Source organism: Varanus komodoensis, unplaced genomic scaffold (genome assembly GCF_004798865.1).
Source record: "Varanus komodoensis strain SLA01 unplaced genomic scaffold, ASM479886v1 scaffold5, whole genome shotgun sequence".
Classification (NCBI taxonomy): Eukaryota; Metazoa; Chordata; class Lepidosauria; order Squamata; family Varanidae; genus Varanus; species Varanus komodoensis.
The window spans coordinates 51,714,062-51,728,917 of record NW_025336087.1 but is presented as its reverse complement, the minus strand read 5'-3'; the positions used below and the strand labels follow the sequence as shown (position 1 = coordinate 51,728,917).

Below are 14,856 nucleotides of genomic sequence, written 5' to 3'. Positions count from 1 at the left end.
TCCCAGCATTAGACTCTTCTTCAGGGACTCCTTCCTTCTCATTAGGTAGCCAAAGTATTTGAGTTCCATTTTCAGTATCTGGCCTTCTAAAGAGCAGTCAGGGTTGATCTCTAGGACTGACTGGTTTGATCTCCTTGCTTGTCCAAGGGACTCGCAGGAGTCTTCTCTAGCACCACAATTCAAAGGCCTCAATCCTTTGGCGCTCAGCCTTCCTTATGGTCCAGCTTTCACAGCCATACATTGCAACTGGGAAAACCATAGCCTTGACCATACGCACTTTTGTTGGCAGGGTGATGTCTCTGCTTTTTAGTATGCTGTCTCGATTTGCCATAGCTTTCCTCCCAAGGAGCAAGCATCTTTTAATTTCTTGGCTGCAATCACTGTCTGCAGTGATTTTGGAGCCCAGGAAAGTAAAATCTGTCACTATCTCCATTTCTTCCCCATCTGTTTGCCAGGAATTGATAGGACTGGATGCCATGATATTAGTTTTCTTAATGTTGATTTTCAAGCCAACTTTTGCGCTTTCTTCGTTCACCCGCATCAGAAAAAACATCTTCTGCTTCATTGACTATACTAAAGCCTTCGACTGTGTGGATCACAACAAATTGTGGCAAGTTCTTAAAGAGATGGGAGTACCAGACCATCTTATTTGTCTCTTAAGAAACCTATATGTGGGTCAAGAAGCAACAGCTAGAACTGGACATGGAACCACTGATTGGTTCAAAATTTAGAAAGGAATTCGGCAAGGCTGTATACTGTCGCCCTGCCTATTTAACATATATGCAGAGCACATCATGAGAAAGGCGGGACTAGAGGAATCACCAGTTGGAATTAAGATTGCCGGGAGAAATATCAACAACCTCAGATATGTAGATGATACCACTCTAATGGCAGAAGCTGTCTGGGCAGTTATCAAAAAATTACAAATCTTGTTTGTAATGAAAAAAAAAATGTTAAAGAAATAAAGTAAAAGCCAAGAGGGTTGAGTAACCTGATAGGTGTAAAGAGAATGGTCAGCAAATGTTTTAGTGCAAATGAGCATCAAATTGGAGACCCCACGGCTAAGTACTTCCTTCCCCTTTGTTAGCCATAAAAGCCATAAGTGATAACTTCCTTTTGTTTGATAACTGGCCTAACCAGCTTGGCTACTCTATGGAAGTTCTGTTTTGGATTTCCTTTTTTCTCTAATCTTGCTTTGAAGAACTTCCTTGCTTTCATTTACTGGTTATGCTACTTCCCTCTGTGTTATCATGGTCTTTGCCAGATGTTTGTCCTCAGTTCCTACCTATTGATGTGCCTTCTAGTTTTGATATTTGTGGCTTCCTTCTTGGATCATGCTGTCCTCCTACCAAGAAAATCCTGCAGTTGGGAACCTGACTTTCATGCCTGCATCTATCTGCTATGATTTGGCCATTTGTTTGTTGCATTTCTATGGTACCCTTCTGCCAGTGGTGTACAATTACAAATACTAAAACCAACAAACAAAGCAAAGGACAGATAACAGAACAGCAACATTTGTTTAGGCTTTTGGTGTTCTTTTTAGGAGCTGCTACCATGGCCTCAACCTAGACTCCATCAAAGCCCCTTCCCACTGTCCCTGCTGTCTGGGATATGTCTGTGGAAAATCATTGTGTCTAGTTTGTTCTTAATTTTTCCATGTTAAAATGATTTCTTAGATAGTAAACCTGCAGTCAAGGCCAGTTTTTTTTAAAATTTTGAATAATTCCAAGCAATTTTTTATGATGATCATGATTAGCAACAAAACCTGTCATGATCAGTTTACTAATCCACATTCTTCCAAAGCTAATGCAAGACCCTATGGAGCAAGCAAATGTAATATGCAGCTGATAAGGAAACTATATATGGGTAGGGAGCACTACTGTGAGAACTGAGGTGTTACAGGAATATCATCATCATCATCATCATCATCATCATCATCATCATCATCATCTCTCTCTGTGTCCTTCTATGATGGTGGCTGGCATTATGTTTACTTTCTTTTTTGTACTAGTTGTTTGCTTGTATTGGATTTTATTATATGTTCCATGGTTAAATTGATTTAACTTGATTGATTGTACCTCACTAGGTCGCAGGTTATAAGACAACTAACGTATGTAATAAATAAATGAGTGTTTCCATTTTCATCCATGAAATGTTGAGGGAATGGTTCATGGAACTACTCCAGCAATTGCATGAGGCTTTCAATCAGGTTTCTGCCACACACACACACACACACGTGCTTCCTGACACAGTCACACTCCCTTATTCACAGAATTTTACAGACAGTCCACATGTTTTTCATTTGTAGCCCTCAAACATTTTCCCACCACAAATAACTGCATAATGCCTTGAAGCACCCAAGTCTACATTGCTAACTCCACAGCAAGGCTCTGGGCAGAGGAGAAATGGACAATACCTTTGAATGAGCTGGTCTTTTCAGCCTTTGAAGTCAGGATTCTTTTTAAAACATAAGAATAAGCTGGCCTGTGATTGCTTGCATGGACTGCAGGGCATGGCCACAATTTCTGATGGCAGTTTCCTGGTGGTTACAAGCTGATATTGATTGTTGCATGCACAAAATTTAATTTGCTGTTCCCCCAGTAACACACTGTGATTTATTTGGGGACAAATCTGGATTGAAACATGGCCAAGTTTCTCTTTTGTGAGACAGGCAGGCAGTATAAGTAGATGCTATAGTCACCAACTTGAGTAAGCCAGGAATTCATGAAACGATTAATAAATCATTATAAAGACCACTAAAGTCTACTAAAAAGGAGACCTGTCTGGCTTTACAAAATGCTGTATTATCATTCTGAAGCTTTTCTTAGAAGTTAAATCCAATGTGAAATCTTTAAAATGGTGCTTTTATCTAAAGGTTTCTAAAGGATTTTTCTCTGTTGTTGGCTGACAACTAAAGCCATTTTTCATTGATTAGATTTTACAGGTGAATTTTGCAAAACCAAACAGGCAAACATGGGATGGTATCCCAGAATTCTTTACACAAGAAAGGCATCCATTTGTTCTGAGTCTTAGAAGCTAGCTAGTAATCTTTGCCTGTGAATGCAAAATAATGCAAAAAGCAATTCCTAAGCTTTTCCATTGTTCTGAAAGATCTACAAACTTGCATTGTCCAACTTAAAATGTCTACCTTGGGAAGTTTTGGAATTGAAGGCTACAATTAGAAAGCATTTGTGATTTGCTGGTATTTTGAGTATGCCTGAATGGCATGTGAGCTACAGGTAGCCATCTAATACCTTTTCTGTAGTCTTGTTGTGTGTATGGAATGGGTGTCAGGGTGTTCTTATCTGCCATAAGGAAGAGGACAATTTCTCGTAGGCAACACAGAAGCCAGAAGACTATAGGAAAATATCCTTTCCTTCTGTGCTGAAGAAAGGAGACAGGATGTCCCCCTATCTCAGGGAAGAGGAAGGATCCCCTTTTTCTTTTTTCTTTTTCTTTTTTTCTTTTTATTGTTCTTTTTCTCCTCCTTCGACCTACTTTATAATCTTACCCTGCTTTAATCAGTGCTTTGAGTCATTCCTGGCCATGTCGACGTTTATATATCCTGGGGAACCCACGGGGGCTGCTATTGGCGTGGTCACGGGCAACGGTCGTTACGACAATAGGGGCTTAACGTGTCCACGTAGAAGAAGGATGGACAGATGGCTGACACCTGTCCCTCCTTCTGATCCTGCCCCCAACCAGAGGGCGCCAGGTAGCCTTGTCAACCACCCCTCGGGTCTGACGGTGCTGCTGCTCAATGCCAGGTCGGTCAATAATAAATCTTCCCTCATCCATGACTTGATTGTGGATGAGGGGGCCGACCTGGCTTGCATAACGAAGACCTGGGCGGGAGAGGGAGGGGATGTTGCCCTCTCCCAATTGTGCCCGCCCTCTCCCAATTGTGCCCTCTCCCAATTGTGCCCGCCCTGATTGAATCCTAGACACAAGTTTATGAGAGAGAGAGGGAGGGAGGGAGGGAGGGAGTGAGAGGAGGCCTTGAAGCCTCCAGGACCATTAAACTTGCAAACTCAGGACCTAGCCAGGCATGAAAAACCTGGAAAGAGGGGTGTACTCTTGATGTGGTTAATAAAAGATTAAAAAGGGTCTGTCAAAACAATTTTTTTCTATTTCTGTTCAGAGAAAGTGGAAGAGATACGAGACACTCTGTAAATGCACTCCTCAAGTACAGTGTACTTTAGCTACAATAATAGGTTGTTTAGATGCCCATCGCAACTCCAGAAAGAGTAAAACAATGATAAGATTTCAATTATATTGCACTGCCTGTTGCAGCATTATACTGATCCCTCTAGTGAACCCCAATATTCCACTGGAAGAGAATAATTGGCTTTTAAGAATGCATGATCACACTGCATCGAAACCAGTGGAAAATGCAGACACAAGACTTCTAACTGAAAAACAAACAAGAAATAGAAACTAGACTTTGTGGCTGTAGATGAACAGGGTGAGAAGCACTATTAAACCCTAGGCAATCATGGCATAAGACTAATAAAGATACAATTGCAGAACATATTGATAATGCCTAATGGACTGATGGAAAATGCAGTTGTAACTCAAAGCTAAATCCATGAAAAGATTCAGAGGAAATTCAGGAATGTATTTGAGGTACATAGATAGCTAGATGAAGTTTCTGAACTGGAAAATGATCCAAATGAGAAGCCAGGTTATCCAAGAAGAAAGTACCAGTAGCTTTAGTACAGCCCCTGAAAGAACAGCTGTGAAGTCAACAAATGTTCAACCAGTAGATCCCATAGGGATTAAGGAGAGAGCAGCACAGCAGCAGGTCCTGAATTACAACAAATTAATCAGAGATCTTCGAGGAACTGAGCCAGGGGACACAGTGAGACCAATCCATAAGAAAGCAGGACACAGTCACACTCATAGCCTCTGTAATTCAACATGACAACCCATGTTTATATAAAATACAGTTGGACAGTGGATAAGCACTGAGATGTGACAAAAGACATCTCAAGGTAACAACAGAAGACTTGGGTAATGCTGTGAATGTAAATGAGAGATAAGCATGCAGCCAGGAGAGGTCTTTCGGGGTGAGAAAACTGGGCTTCCTTGTCTTCTGCTGACCAGACCACAGACACACCAAAGGATAGTCTAGGGGGTATGAGAGCAAAATAAGAGATTGCAGCAGGGACACACACATCCTGCGTCACAGGAGACAGCAGAGTGAAGGATAGGAGTTGCAGGATGGCATCACTGAAAACAGAAACAAGCAGGTTAAGAAACCTCACTACAAAGCTTTGATTATTATTATTTCTTTCTCAAAAGAAAGAGGATGCAACTACATGGAAGAACTAGTAGATTCAAGCTGAATGAGTTGTGCTTCTTGGAAGGAACCAAGAAGCAGGTAAGGCCAACACATACTGTTGCTGGCCTGAAGACAGAGAGGACCCAGTCTGAGAGGGCTTTGTAGAAAAGCCTTGTTTAACAAAAACTTAAAACATTTGTCCAATGGAGTCTGCTTCTATAAGATGCCAACTTTGAAACATTGTAGAGGTCTTGTTCCCTCCACCTGTGACTGTGAAAAAATCAGACTTGTGAGGAAGCCTTTAGGAAGTCTGTATTCCTGCTGCAATCAATGTTGAACATGGCCTCTTCTATCACAAAATATTTCCATCTGGAAGAAGGAATTCTCCACCAGATGAAAGTTGGAAGTGGTGGTGGTTAGCTAGCTATTTTAATGCATACCTGGGCCTTATCACACTCATGCCTCTTTCCTTTCCATGGAATTCAGGAGGCCATTGATACATTTAAAGCATGTATAATTTATTTCTACAGTGGTACTATATACCAATATAGAAAGTTGTTTTTACTTTGTTGCATTGGGGGAAATGTGCTGAGAGATAATGACTCAAATGTTACCTTGGCAGCAATTTATACTGGACCATTTCTAACAGTAAGATTTCTCCTCCCCCCCTTAATTTCTCAGATTTTCAGCTTCTGCTCCCTTTTCTCCTCACCATAGAAGTTCTAGGGTAATTCCTCCTCCACTTCCTTTGATGCAGAAAAGGACAGCACATCCTTCTAATATCCAGCAGCTTGGAGGCCCCCATCTGAAATCTTCTGAGCAGTTATCAACCCCCTCTTTTCAGTCAAACAGCATCCAAATCCAAGGTAAGACAGAAAATTATTTTAGTGTTCTTTTTTATTGATGGTTAGAACACAAACAGGAATATTCAAAACTGCCTAAGGCAATTTCATTCAGGTCCTTATTTATAAAGCTGCAGTATGGGTTAGGATTTTTAAGGAGCAGTCATGCACCTTTGAGTGTCCCAAATTCATACTCAGTTTAATGTTCAAGTGTGAATTTTAAACAAGTTATTAGGCATTCACTGTGCATATTACACATTTCTACACACACAGGTGCCAAGGTATTGGGCAAAACATGATAACTTCCAGAGAATTTTTAAAAGGATGTTTCTAGTTGTTATGGATATAAGCATTGGATTGAAGGCATCTGGGCAATGAACAGTTCAGTGGAAATTCTGATCATCAACAGGCAAAGCTTTAGCATTTGCTTAGTACTTTACTCTAGCATAACTGAAGAATATTTTTTGCAAAATAAGCAAATACACATTGCTTAACTAGCATAATGGATACAATATACAAAATAAGAGTTACTTTGCTGTTCTATTCACATTTTTTACCACACAGTACTGTTCAGCCTCCAGAGAGTTGGGGGGGGGGGGTCTCACTTCATCACTATTCTTCTATGCCCTTGAGTGGAAAATATCCAGATGGGTAGCATCATTGTGGTTCTACTGCAACCTATATGCAGAATTGCAGTTCATTTCCCACACTCTGGTTGCAAAAGGACTTTTTCTGTGTGCAAAGCCTGCTATTTTCCGTCCATACTAGTAAACATTTTATGTATGTATGTAATTTTTACCTGTTCCAATACCCAGTGGGTCTCAGGATGGCTTACAGTTCAAATTCCATAAATACATAGATACCCAAACAATACAATATAAATGTATATAGCTGTGTGGGTGGTTGGGGGACAATTGAGTTGTTTCATTCTTTAATCAGTTCACCCTGCCATCATTGATTGAATCCGTATTAAAACTTTGCACTAACATACTTTTTATTTAGGTCCCAGTGCTTGACTATCTCAATGATTTTATTAAACCACTAAGGAGGGCTAAACATTATTTTGGCCAGAAAGGAGCCAAAAATGCCACTGCATTTTTGCAACCTCATTCACAGGGCTCTGGTTCTGATGGGACATTTTGCTTGCTATTTTTGTAGGGACAGGGGCTTAAAATTGGAGAGCCCAGTCTCTAATGTCTTTACGTAGCTTTAGCACTGCTACAAGCAGGAGCAACAGCAATCCTTTCATCAGTGATGGTGGCTGCCATTCTTCTAATAAGACAGCCCTTGGAAAGATGTTACCCCAACTCATCAAGCATGGTTGTTGGAGAGGGGCAGCTGCCCCAGCTGCATGTAAAATGCTTTTGAAAAAAAAAAGTTAAAATCCCACTGATCAGCTGTGTGAGAGGGAAGTGGCAACTGGTGGAATTAAATCCAGTCCTGCGCTTTCCTCCTCGACAGCTTGTCCACAGGATTTTACTTTGTTAGAAAGGTTTTCCTGTGTATTGTCTTGGACTCAGGGGTAAGAACCATGTGGGATCCCTTGGCACAAGCATTTTGTCATCCATATGGCCATTTGCACCTGAAACCTGCTATCATGCTTATATAATCCCTCTCACTGAGATGTCAATGTGTGGTATAAACTGCAATAAGAAGTTAAAAAAAAAAAACCTATTTGCATAATGCACAATTTGATATGAAGATTTTTGGAAACCAAGATACTTCTGTCCCTTTCAGTTTGTTTTTGGTCTTATGGATCTATTGCAGAGAAGTTCCATAGCCTTTTTGTCCTCCCTTTTTTCTATTTTAAAAAGAGGGGCTATAACATGCAAATATATTTTCCAAGTGTCACTTATTGCAATATGCTTTTCAACATGACAAATACTTGTAGCAAGAGTTACAAAGCCTCATCCTACAAATGATTGAACTGCCCTGATACTGCTTCTCTGTAAAGCACTCTTCTCTTTTTGGCACTTCAGATAATAGAAAGCAGTGATGCAAAGTATTTTGTTAAGTTTCTTACGAGCCTGAAAAAAAAATCTGTTGTCCTGGGTCATGCAAGTATAATTCCCCAGAAGAGTCCTGTGGAGCAACTTCATCAGCCTAGTCTATTTGGCATATATATCAGGTAGCAGGGAAACTTTGTTAGCCTTTGTCTCCTGCAATTCTAATGCTGCCTTCACATGATTTAAATGGTTGTAGCTATTGCCACTGAACTTTCAGCTCAATCTGCTACCGAACAATAGTGACATTTTTCTGTCTCAATATGTAGTCTTAAACTTGTCAGTTCAGTTTAAATTGGCTGTACCCTCAAGAAAAAGAGTTTTGTTGCCAAGAAGACTTTTGAACAAAGCAGGTTGTAAATGGTTCCCTAAGTTCCTAAAAGCGGTAGATCTTAAAAGCTCAATGAAATCAGTGGGTGTTAGAACTTAAAAGAAATGATGTTGCAGTCAAATACAGGCTAATAACCTTTCATATCAGCTACAGTGTACTCTATGTTATGATGTACTTATCCATTGCTTGACAGCCACTTATATCAGAAAGGAGAGAATAACTAATGGCCAATGCTCTGCTTAAAAAATAAAAAAGAGGAGGAGGAAAATGTGTAGGCCCTACACTTCATAGTTGTTACTAGCCTTTGCTGGACATTGTACCAAGCATCCTCCACCACTAATAGTTGCAGCACAGCACTAGTGTGGAAAAACCATTATACTGCACTGAGAACTTTGGGCTTTGGCAAGGTTCCCTCAGTTAGTTCCTCCCTTTCCAGTGGTTCTGCTCTGATGGTCGTGTCTCTTCTGAACCTCGGCCACCACTTGTTCATTCACCCAGCAAAAAGGAAAGGCGCAACTGAGAGGAAAAGCTAGTAACTGCAAAGGATTTGCTGCAGAAAGCTTCAAGCCATGGTACGCTCTTCCCAGATAGCAGAAACCCCTCCCTCAGTGCCAGTCTTGGCTGAGTCTGGGGCATTCCCTTTTCCCCTTCACACAGAGAGCCTACTTGTGGATTTGCTAATGCATGACATCTGAATTTGTTAGTTACAATTTGTCAGCTAACATTTCTAGCAAAATGGAGGCTTTGGCTGGGGATCCAAATGGGGATCTGTCAACAAGGTGTGCTAGAATTTTGTTGCCCCATAAACCCCAACCCTGAGTAAAAACGAGCTTGGGTAAAAATTCAGAACAAACTTAATAACAACTTCTGGAAAGTTTCCACCCTGAAAGCTGGCCTAAAAATAATTTTATATACATAATGGAATTGCAACTGACAAGTAGTATAATAGGGCAGACCTACCCATTTGCTTCGCAGATGGTTTTGCTGCTGCTATGCTGATACTATCCATGCTTCCACTGTTGTATATCAAGGGATTTATACAGCCCCTCTCTTTTACTGGTCGAAGTCAAGTCAGACCAACAGAAGTTGCTGCAAAAGCATGGCTCATCATGTTTAAGCACGTTACAGCAAGTTTCCGGGTTGACCTCTGTGTAGGCAATGTTTCTGTAGGATGGAAGAGAGCATTGGTGAGAGCTATAAAAAGAAGTGTGGTGCTGTATTATATGCTTATTTACAAATATATAAGCAAAGCAAAGAAAGAGAGTAGCCTTGTAAAATACATGGCACAACCTGTTAGCACAAGTGGCTGAATCCAAAGAGTAAAAGGCTTACCAAACTTTATTGTGTCATAAAGAGGCCCCTGGCAAATCACAGTGGAGCCTATCAGGCCAGGCTTCCAAAATATTGTAACCACCACTGTTACAAAATGTACTGAACATGCTTGACATTTATGCACAAGAAACACAGAGTAAAGGAAACTTGCTTCGTTCCACCTGCTGCACTTATTCTTTTACAAATTCAGGACCAGCATTGTTATTACTCTATATATAACTGTGTGGGATTGTCACTTCAGAGTTGCTCTTTTGTCAGCTCTGCAACTCCTGTTATGAAATAAGATGTTGAAAACAATTGCTGAGATTAATTGCATATGATAATCTGAGTTCTAACTTATAGAAACATTTTCAGTTGCTTAGAAAAGACTTTCTTATGCCTTATCTTCCCTCTGTAAAATTATAGTATAAACTCTCCTTAAGCTGGAATATTAAACATACTTAATAGTGAGTAAGTCCAATGGAATATTGTAGGATCTACTTCAGAGTAAACATTTCTCACTAATTACTCATTTGGCATTAATTTTAGAGGACATATCAAAGCTATTTACTTTGGATACTTTGTTTTAAAAATAGTAATAGACTGCTGAACAAATAATGGTCAATATCTCTCGATTAAGCAAGCTTGATTATTTTATTGTAGTTGATTGATGAGTATTCCACAGCCTTACTTAGAAAACTAATCCCCCCTGTTTGAAAGAAAAGTTATGGCAGAAGGCTTCAGTAGGAGTGAAGGCCTAAATTTGAAAGAGCATGTTTTCTTTCAACAATCGAGGTGGGAAACCTGTGTTACTAAAGAAGTAACACTTCAATCATGCTTTCATGGTTAATTCACACTTGTGACCTGTATTACTGATGTTTGGCTGCCTCCGTGAATCTCCAAATACTGAGAAACATGAGGGGAAAATAGGAGAGTTAATCCTAATTTTGTGGAATTTGATTTTTGTATCAAATGAGTTTGTACAATGAGAGAGAACTTTTAATTGAAATAGCTATGCAAATTGTACAAACACTGAAAGCATTTCTCTGTTTTCTGTCAAAATTCTGGACAGTATTTGCAGCCAGGCAGAGCTGCACAAAAGCCCAGTTTTTAAGGCCAAATTTTTATTAACAGTGAACTGTACAATCGTAGATCTAACTCTCAGGAAAGTTCCTAAACCTTAGGAGCAAGGTTTGCACAATACCTAGCTTTGTCTGATCTAAGTCAAGAAAGCTCTGCAACCAGACAGACCTAAAACTTCAGCAGGGGACCTTTCTATACTCAGTATAAACAGTCCAATTACGTGAGTGCAGGCAGGGCTATTAGGAAATCCAAAACTGTCTCCAATGTCAGTCACAGTCTCATTCATATCATAGGTCATTTCATAGGCCTGTTCTTAGTAAAGGTAAAGAACATTTGGTAGAAACCTAAATTCCATATTAAGTATTATTTTCAAGATGTAACTCCTAGCCTTTCTTCCTTGCTTAAATGTAATTGTGTGGACTCCATCCATATTAGGATCCAAGTGTGAAGACAGGTAGGTTTTGCTTTGTCCTTATCAAAAGTACATAAGCACAGGGAACCCAAGCCCAGTGGGACAGCTTCTTTGTGTCTGCTGTGCTTCTGATCCAGACTGGGCATGGTGCAGCAGTGATTTGCACTGGAAAAACATCTTCCTCTCTAGGGGAAGCAATCCAGACTGGAGCTATAGACATGGTTCTATATGGCATGGCAGAGGGTTCAAGCCTACTACCCTTTAGATGGTAGGGCCTTAAACCCAGATTGGATCCTTCACACTTAATTTTGCATATGGAAAAAAGACTTAGCTTTTAGCCACACCTTTAACATGATTTGACCATTAGAAACCAGGTTTAAGAGGGTTTGTATACTTTTTTCTTAGCATCTAGGACTAATATGGAAAACACACAGCATTTCACAAGAGCGGGTTAAGGCATGCCAGAAAAGTAGAGGCTTTCCAATACAATATTTACTCCACTGAGGTCTATGCCCCTGGTGCCATACTGTCCTTTTTCTGGTGCCAGGTTGGGTCTGTCCTCTCCCAGAGATTTCTTGCAGTTTTTATGATGGTGTTTCTGTTAGGTTTGGGATATTGTGTTTTAGTTGTTTAAATTATTGTAGTTTTTAGGTTTGAGATTTTATAGTATGCTTTTATATCTTGTGTTGTGGAATGTATTTAATGAGCAGCCCAGAGAACTCTTTAGTGAGCTAGAAATGAAATTAGTAATAATAGCAACACCCCCGCCCCCCAATCCTGAAAAAGCCCCTTTTGTTTAGCTCTCTGGTAGCCACAGCAGAGATCCACTTTTGGCTCTGGGTTTCCTGATCCAAGTTTCCTCTTCACTTTTTTTAGACTATAAATATTTCAGTGTATATACAAGCCTCCACCTTTTAAGCCAAGTCCTCACCAAGGTTACAATAAAACAGTGTAACAAATGAAAACAGCATCAGACAAAAAGTTATTTATCATGTATACTATCAGTCAGTAAGAAGACTGAAACACAGTTCATTGACCCCGCCCCCCAAAGCTACATGCATGCAGGACTAGAGACATGTGAACAGGGGGCTACATATCCATGGCATGCCAACATGCAACTCGCCAGCACCAACTTGCAACGTCAGCAGCAGGTGGAACGAAGCAAGTTTCCTTTAGTCTGTGTTTCTTGTGCATAAATGTCAAGCTTGCATGTGACCCTTGCAGCTGTGTTTGACTACAGTCTCAATCATCCCCAACCAGCACAACCATGGTTATACCAGCTGATGGAGATGGAATTTGTAATGCAACACATCTGGAGAACATTAGGTGGGGAACTTTGTTCTACAACAAGAACCTGCAACACAGTGAGAATAAAAGAAGCATCTTCTCAGTCAGTGCGATATAAGTGCCTCTTTGGTATCTACACTGTTTAACAGATGTTGGAGCTGCAGTAATGAGGTAATTTTCACAGTTCCAGAAGGCAAAGGAAGAGGACAATATTTGCAAAAGAGTCAGGGAAGCTCATCTGTTCTGTTTGCTTTCTATTCAGAAGCACAAAAGGCTCAATATTTTCCAGCTGGCATAAGCCCCATCTTTTCCCCATAGTTCTATTCACCTGGTGTACTGGTTTTATTTATACAAGGATTCTCTCCTTTTGCTATGTGTAGTATTTGTTCATGCAAGCTTTGTTAAAGTGTGAATCAGAAAAAGCAGAAGATGTGTGCAGAATATTCTTCTAATTTTTATGAAAACACTTATGATTGAAGTTGGTCATGCTGTACACATAAATTCTATGGAAAAGGACTAACACATAATCATTTATGAAACCAAAAAGAAACTATCTCTAAAATAATTTTGAATATGACCTGATCATGCATCCAAATAAATGGGAAGTTTAATGTTGTTTACATTTTACTGATAACCAGAGCTATGTTCAATACCAAAAATCTGTATATCTTTGTTTTTGGTTTATTTATTATTTAGAATATGCATGTGCCACTTTTCAACAGTAACACAGAAACACAGAAACAGAGCGAGTCAGAAGGGGTCTCACAGGCCATCTAGTCTGACCTCCGGCACCTGCCGGCTCCGCTCACGACATGCCCACCGTGTGCATGTCCAGCCTATCTTTGAACAACCTCACCGATGGGGCCTCAACGACCTCTCGTGGAAGCCCATTCCACACCCTCGGGGTCCTGACAGTCAGGAAGTGCTTCCTGGCATCTAAATGGAACCTTGGCTCCCTGAGCTTTGCGCCGTTGGAGCGCGTTCTGTCTTCCTCTGCAGGGGAGAACAGGTCTCTATCCATCTCCATGTGACATCCTCTCACATACCTGTATGTTGCCAACATAGCCCCTTTGAGTCTCCTCTTCTCCAGGCTGAAGAGACCCAGTTCCCGCAGTCTCACCTCAAACCTCATCCCCTGCAAACCGGCCACCAACCTTGTGGCAAGAATTTATGCTGCACTGACTCTAACCTGGCTATATCCTTTCTGTAATGAGGGGCCCAAAACTGAGCACAGTACTCCAGTTGTGGGTGCACCAGAGCTGTATAGAGTGGTAGTAATACCTCTCTCGATCTAGAAGCCACACTTCTGGCTATGCAACCAAGGATGGCATTTACCCTCTTGACCACCGCATCACACTGTTGACTCATGTTTAGCCTGCAGTCAACCAGTCCCTTTCACAAGTGCTGCTCTCCAGCCACTTGTCACCTAACCTGTACTTATGACACCTATTCCTGTGCCACAAGTGCAAGACCTTGCACTTATCCACATCGAACGCCATCCTGTTGTCCCCTGCCCACTTCCATAGTCTGTCCAGATCCTTTTGGATCTGGAGTACCTGCTCCTCAGTTGTGGCCACTGCTTCAGTTTCAGTATTGTCTGTGAATTTGATCAGCAGACTGTTCATCCCTTCTTCCATGTCATTTATGAAAAGATTAAACAGGATCGGCTCTAGGACAGAGCCCTGGGGGATCCTGCTTGTCACTGGCCGCCATCCTGATGATTCCCCACTAATGGTTACCCTCTGCTTTCGGTCAGTCAACCATGCCCTAATCCATCGGACAGTGCTTTGGAGTATCCCAAAACTCCTCAGTTTCTCCACCAGGATATCATGGGGCACTTTGTCAAAGGCCTTGCTGAAATCCAGGTATACCACATCTACTGCATCCCCTCCATCTAGTCATCTTGAAACCTTGTAATAGAATTCCACAAGGTTTGTCTGGCAGGACCTGTTTTTGCGGAAGCCGTGTTGTGTGGCTGTCAGTCTCGCCTCCCTATCTAGCATCACAAGATCAAGTAAGCTCTCAAAGCACTTTGTTCAGTACACAGTAGCTTACAATGTTTTGATAAAACAATTTAGTCTCACTCTCAACAGGAACACTTTCACCATAGCAATTAGATAATGGATCTGTTTCAACCTAAGAGCCAAATTCCATTTTGGAGAAGCTCTCAAGGGAGCATATTCCAGAGAGTGGGAACACTGATGGCAAAGTCCCCCTTCCCACTTACCAGCATATTTTAACTTAATATTCTTACTGTCAAAAGGGGGTGGGTCCAGAGGTATATGATAGTTCAGTCCAACACT

The 14,856-nt window shown here is 40.9% G+C and overlaps 1 protein-coding gene across 8 annotated transcripts in view; it reads left to right on the top strand.

The window, feature by feature from the left end:
- The window catches only part of GLIS3 (GLIS family zinc finger 3), a 182,389-nt gene that overhangs the window by 153,309 nt on the left and 14,224 nt on the right, over positions 1 to 14,856 (top strand). For 7 of the 8 annotated variants that reach the window (XR_006416243.1, XM_044445891.1, XM_044445886.1 and 4 more), the window contains one exon: positions 5,966 to 6,150. Coding sequence is in view for 7 of the 8 variants with exons in the window: in XM_044445891.1 (XP_044301826.1) it covers positions 5,966 to 6,150 (185 nt within the window). In the remaining variant the exon portion in view is untranslated. Of the gene's footprint in view, positions 1 to 5,965; positions 6,438 to 14,856 lie in introns of those variants that run through there. The other variant, XM_044445885.1, reaches the window with a different exon arrangement.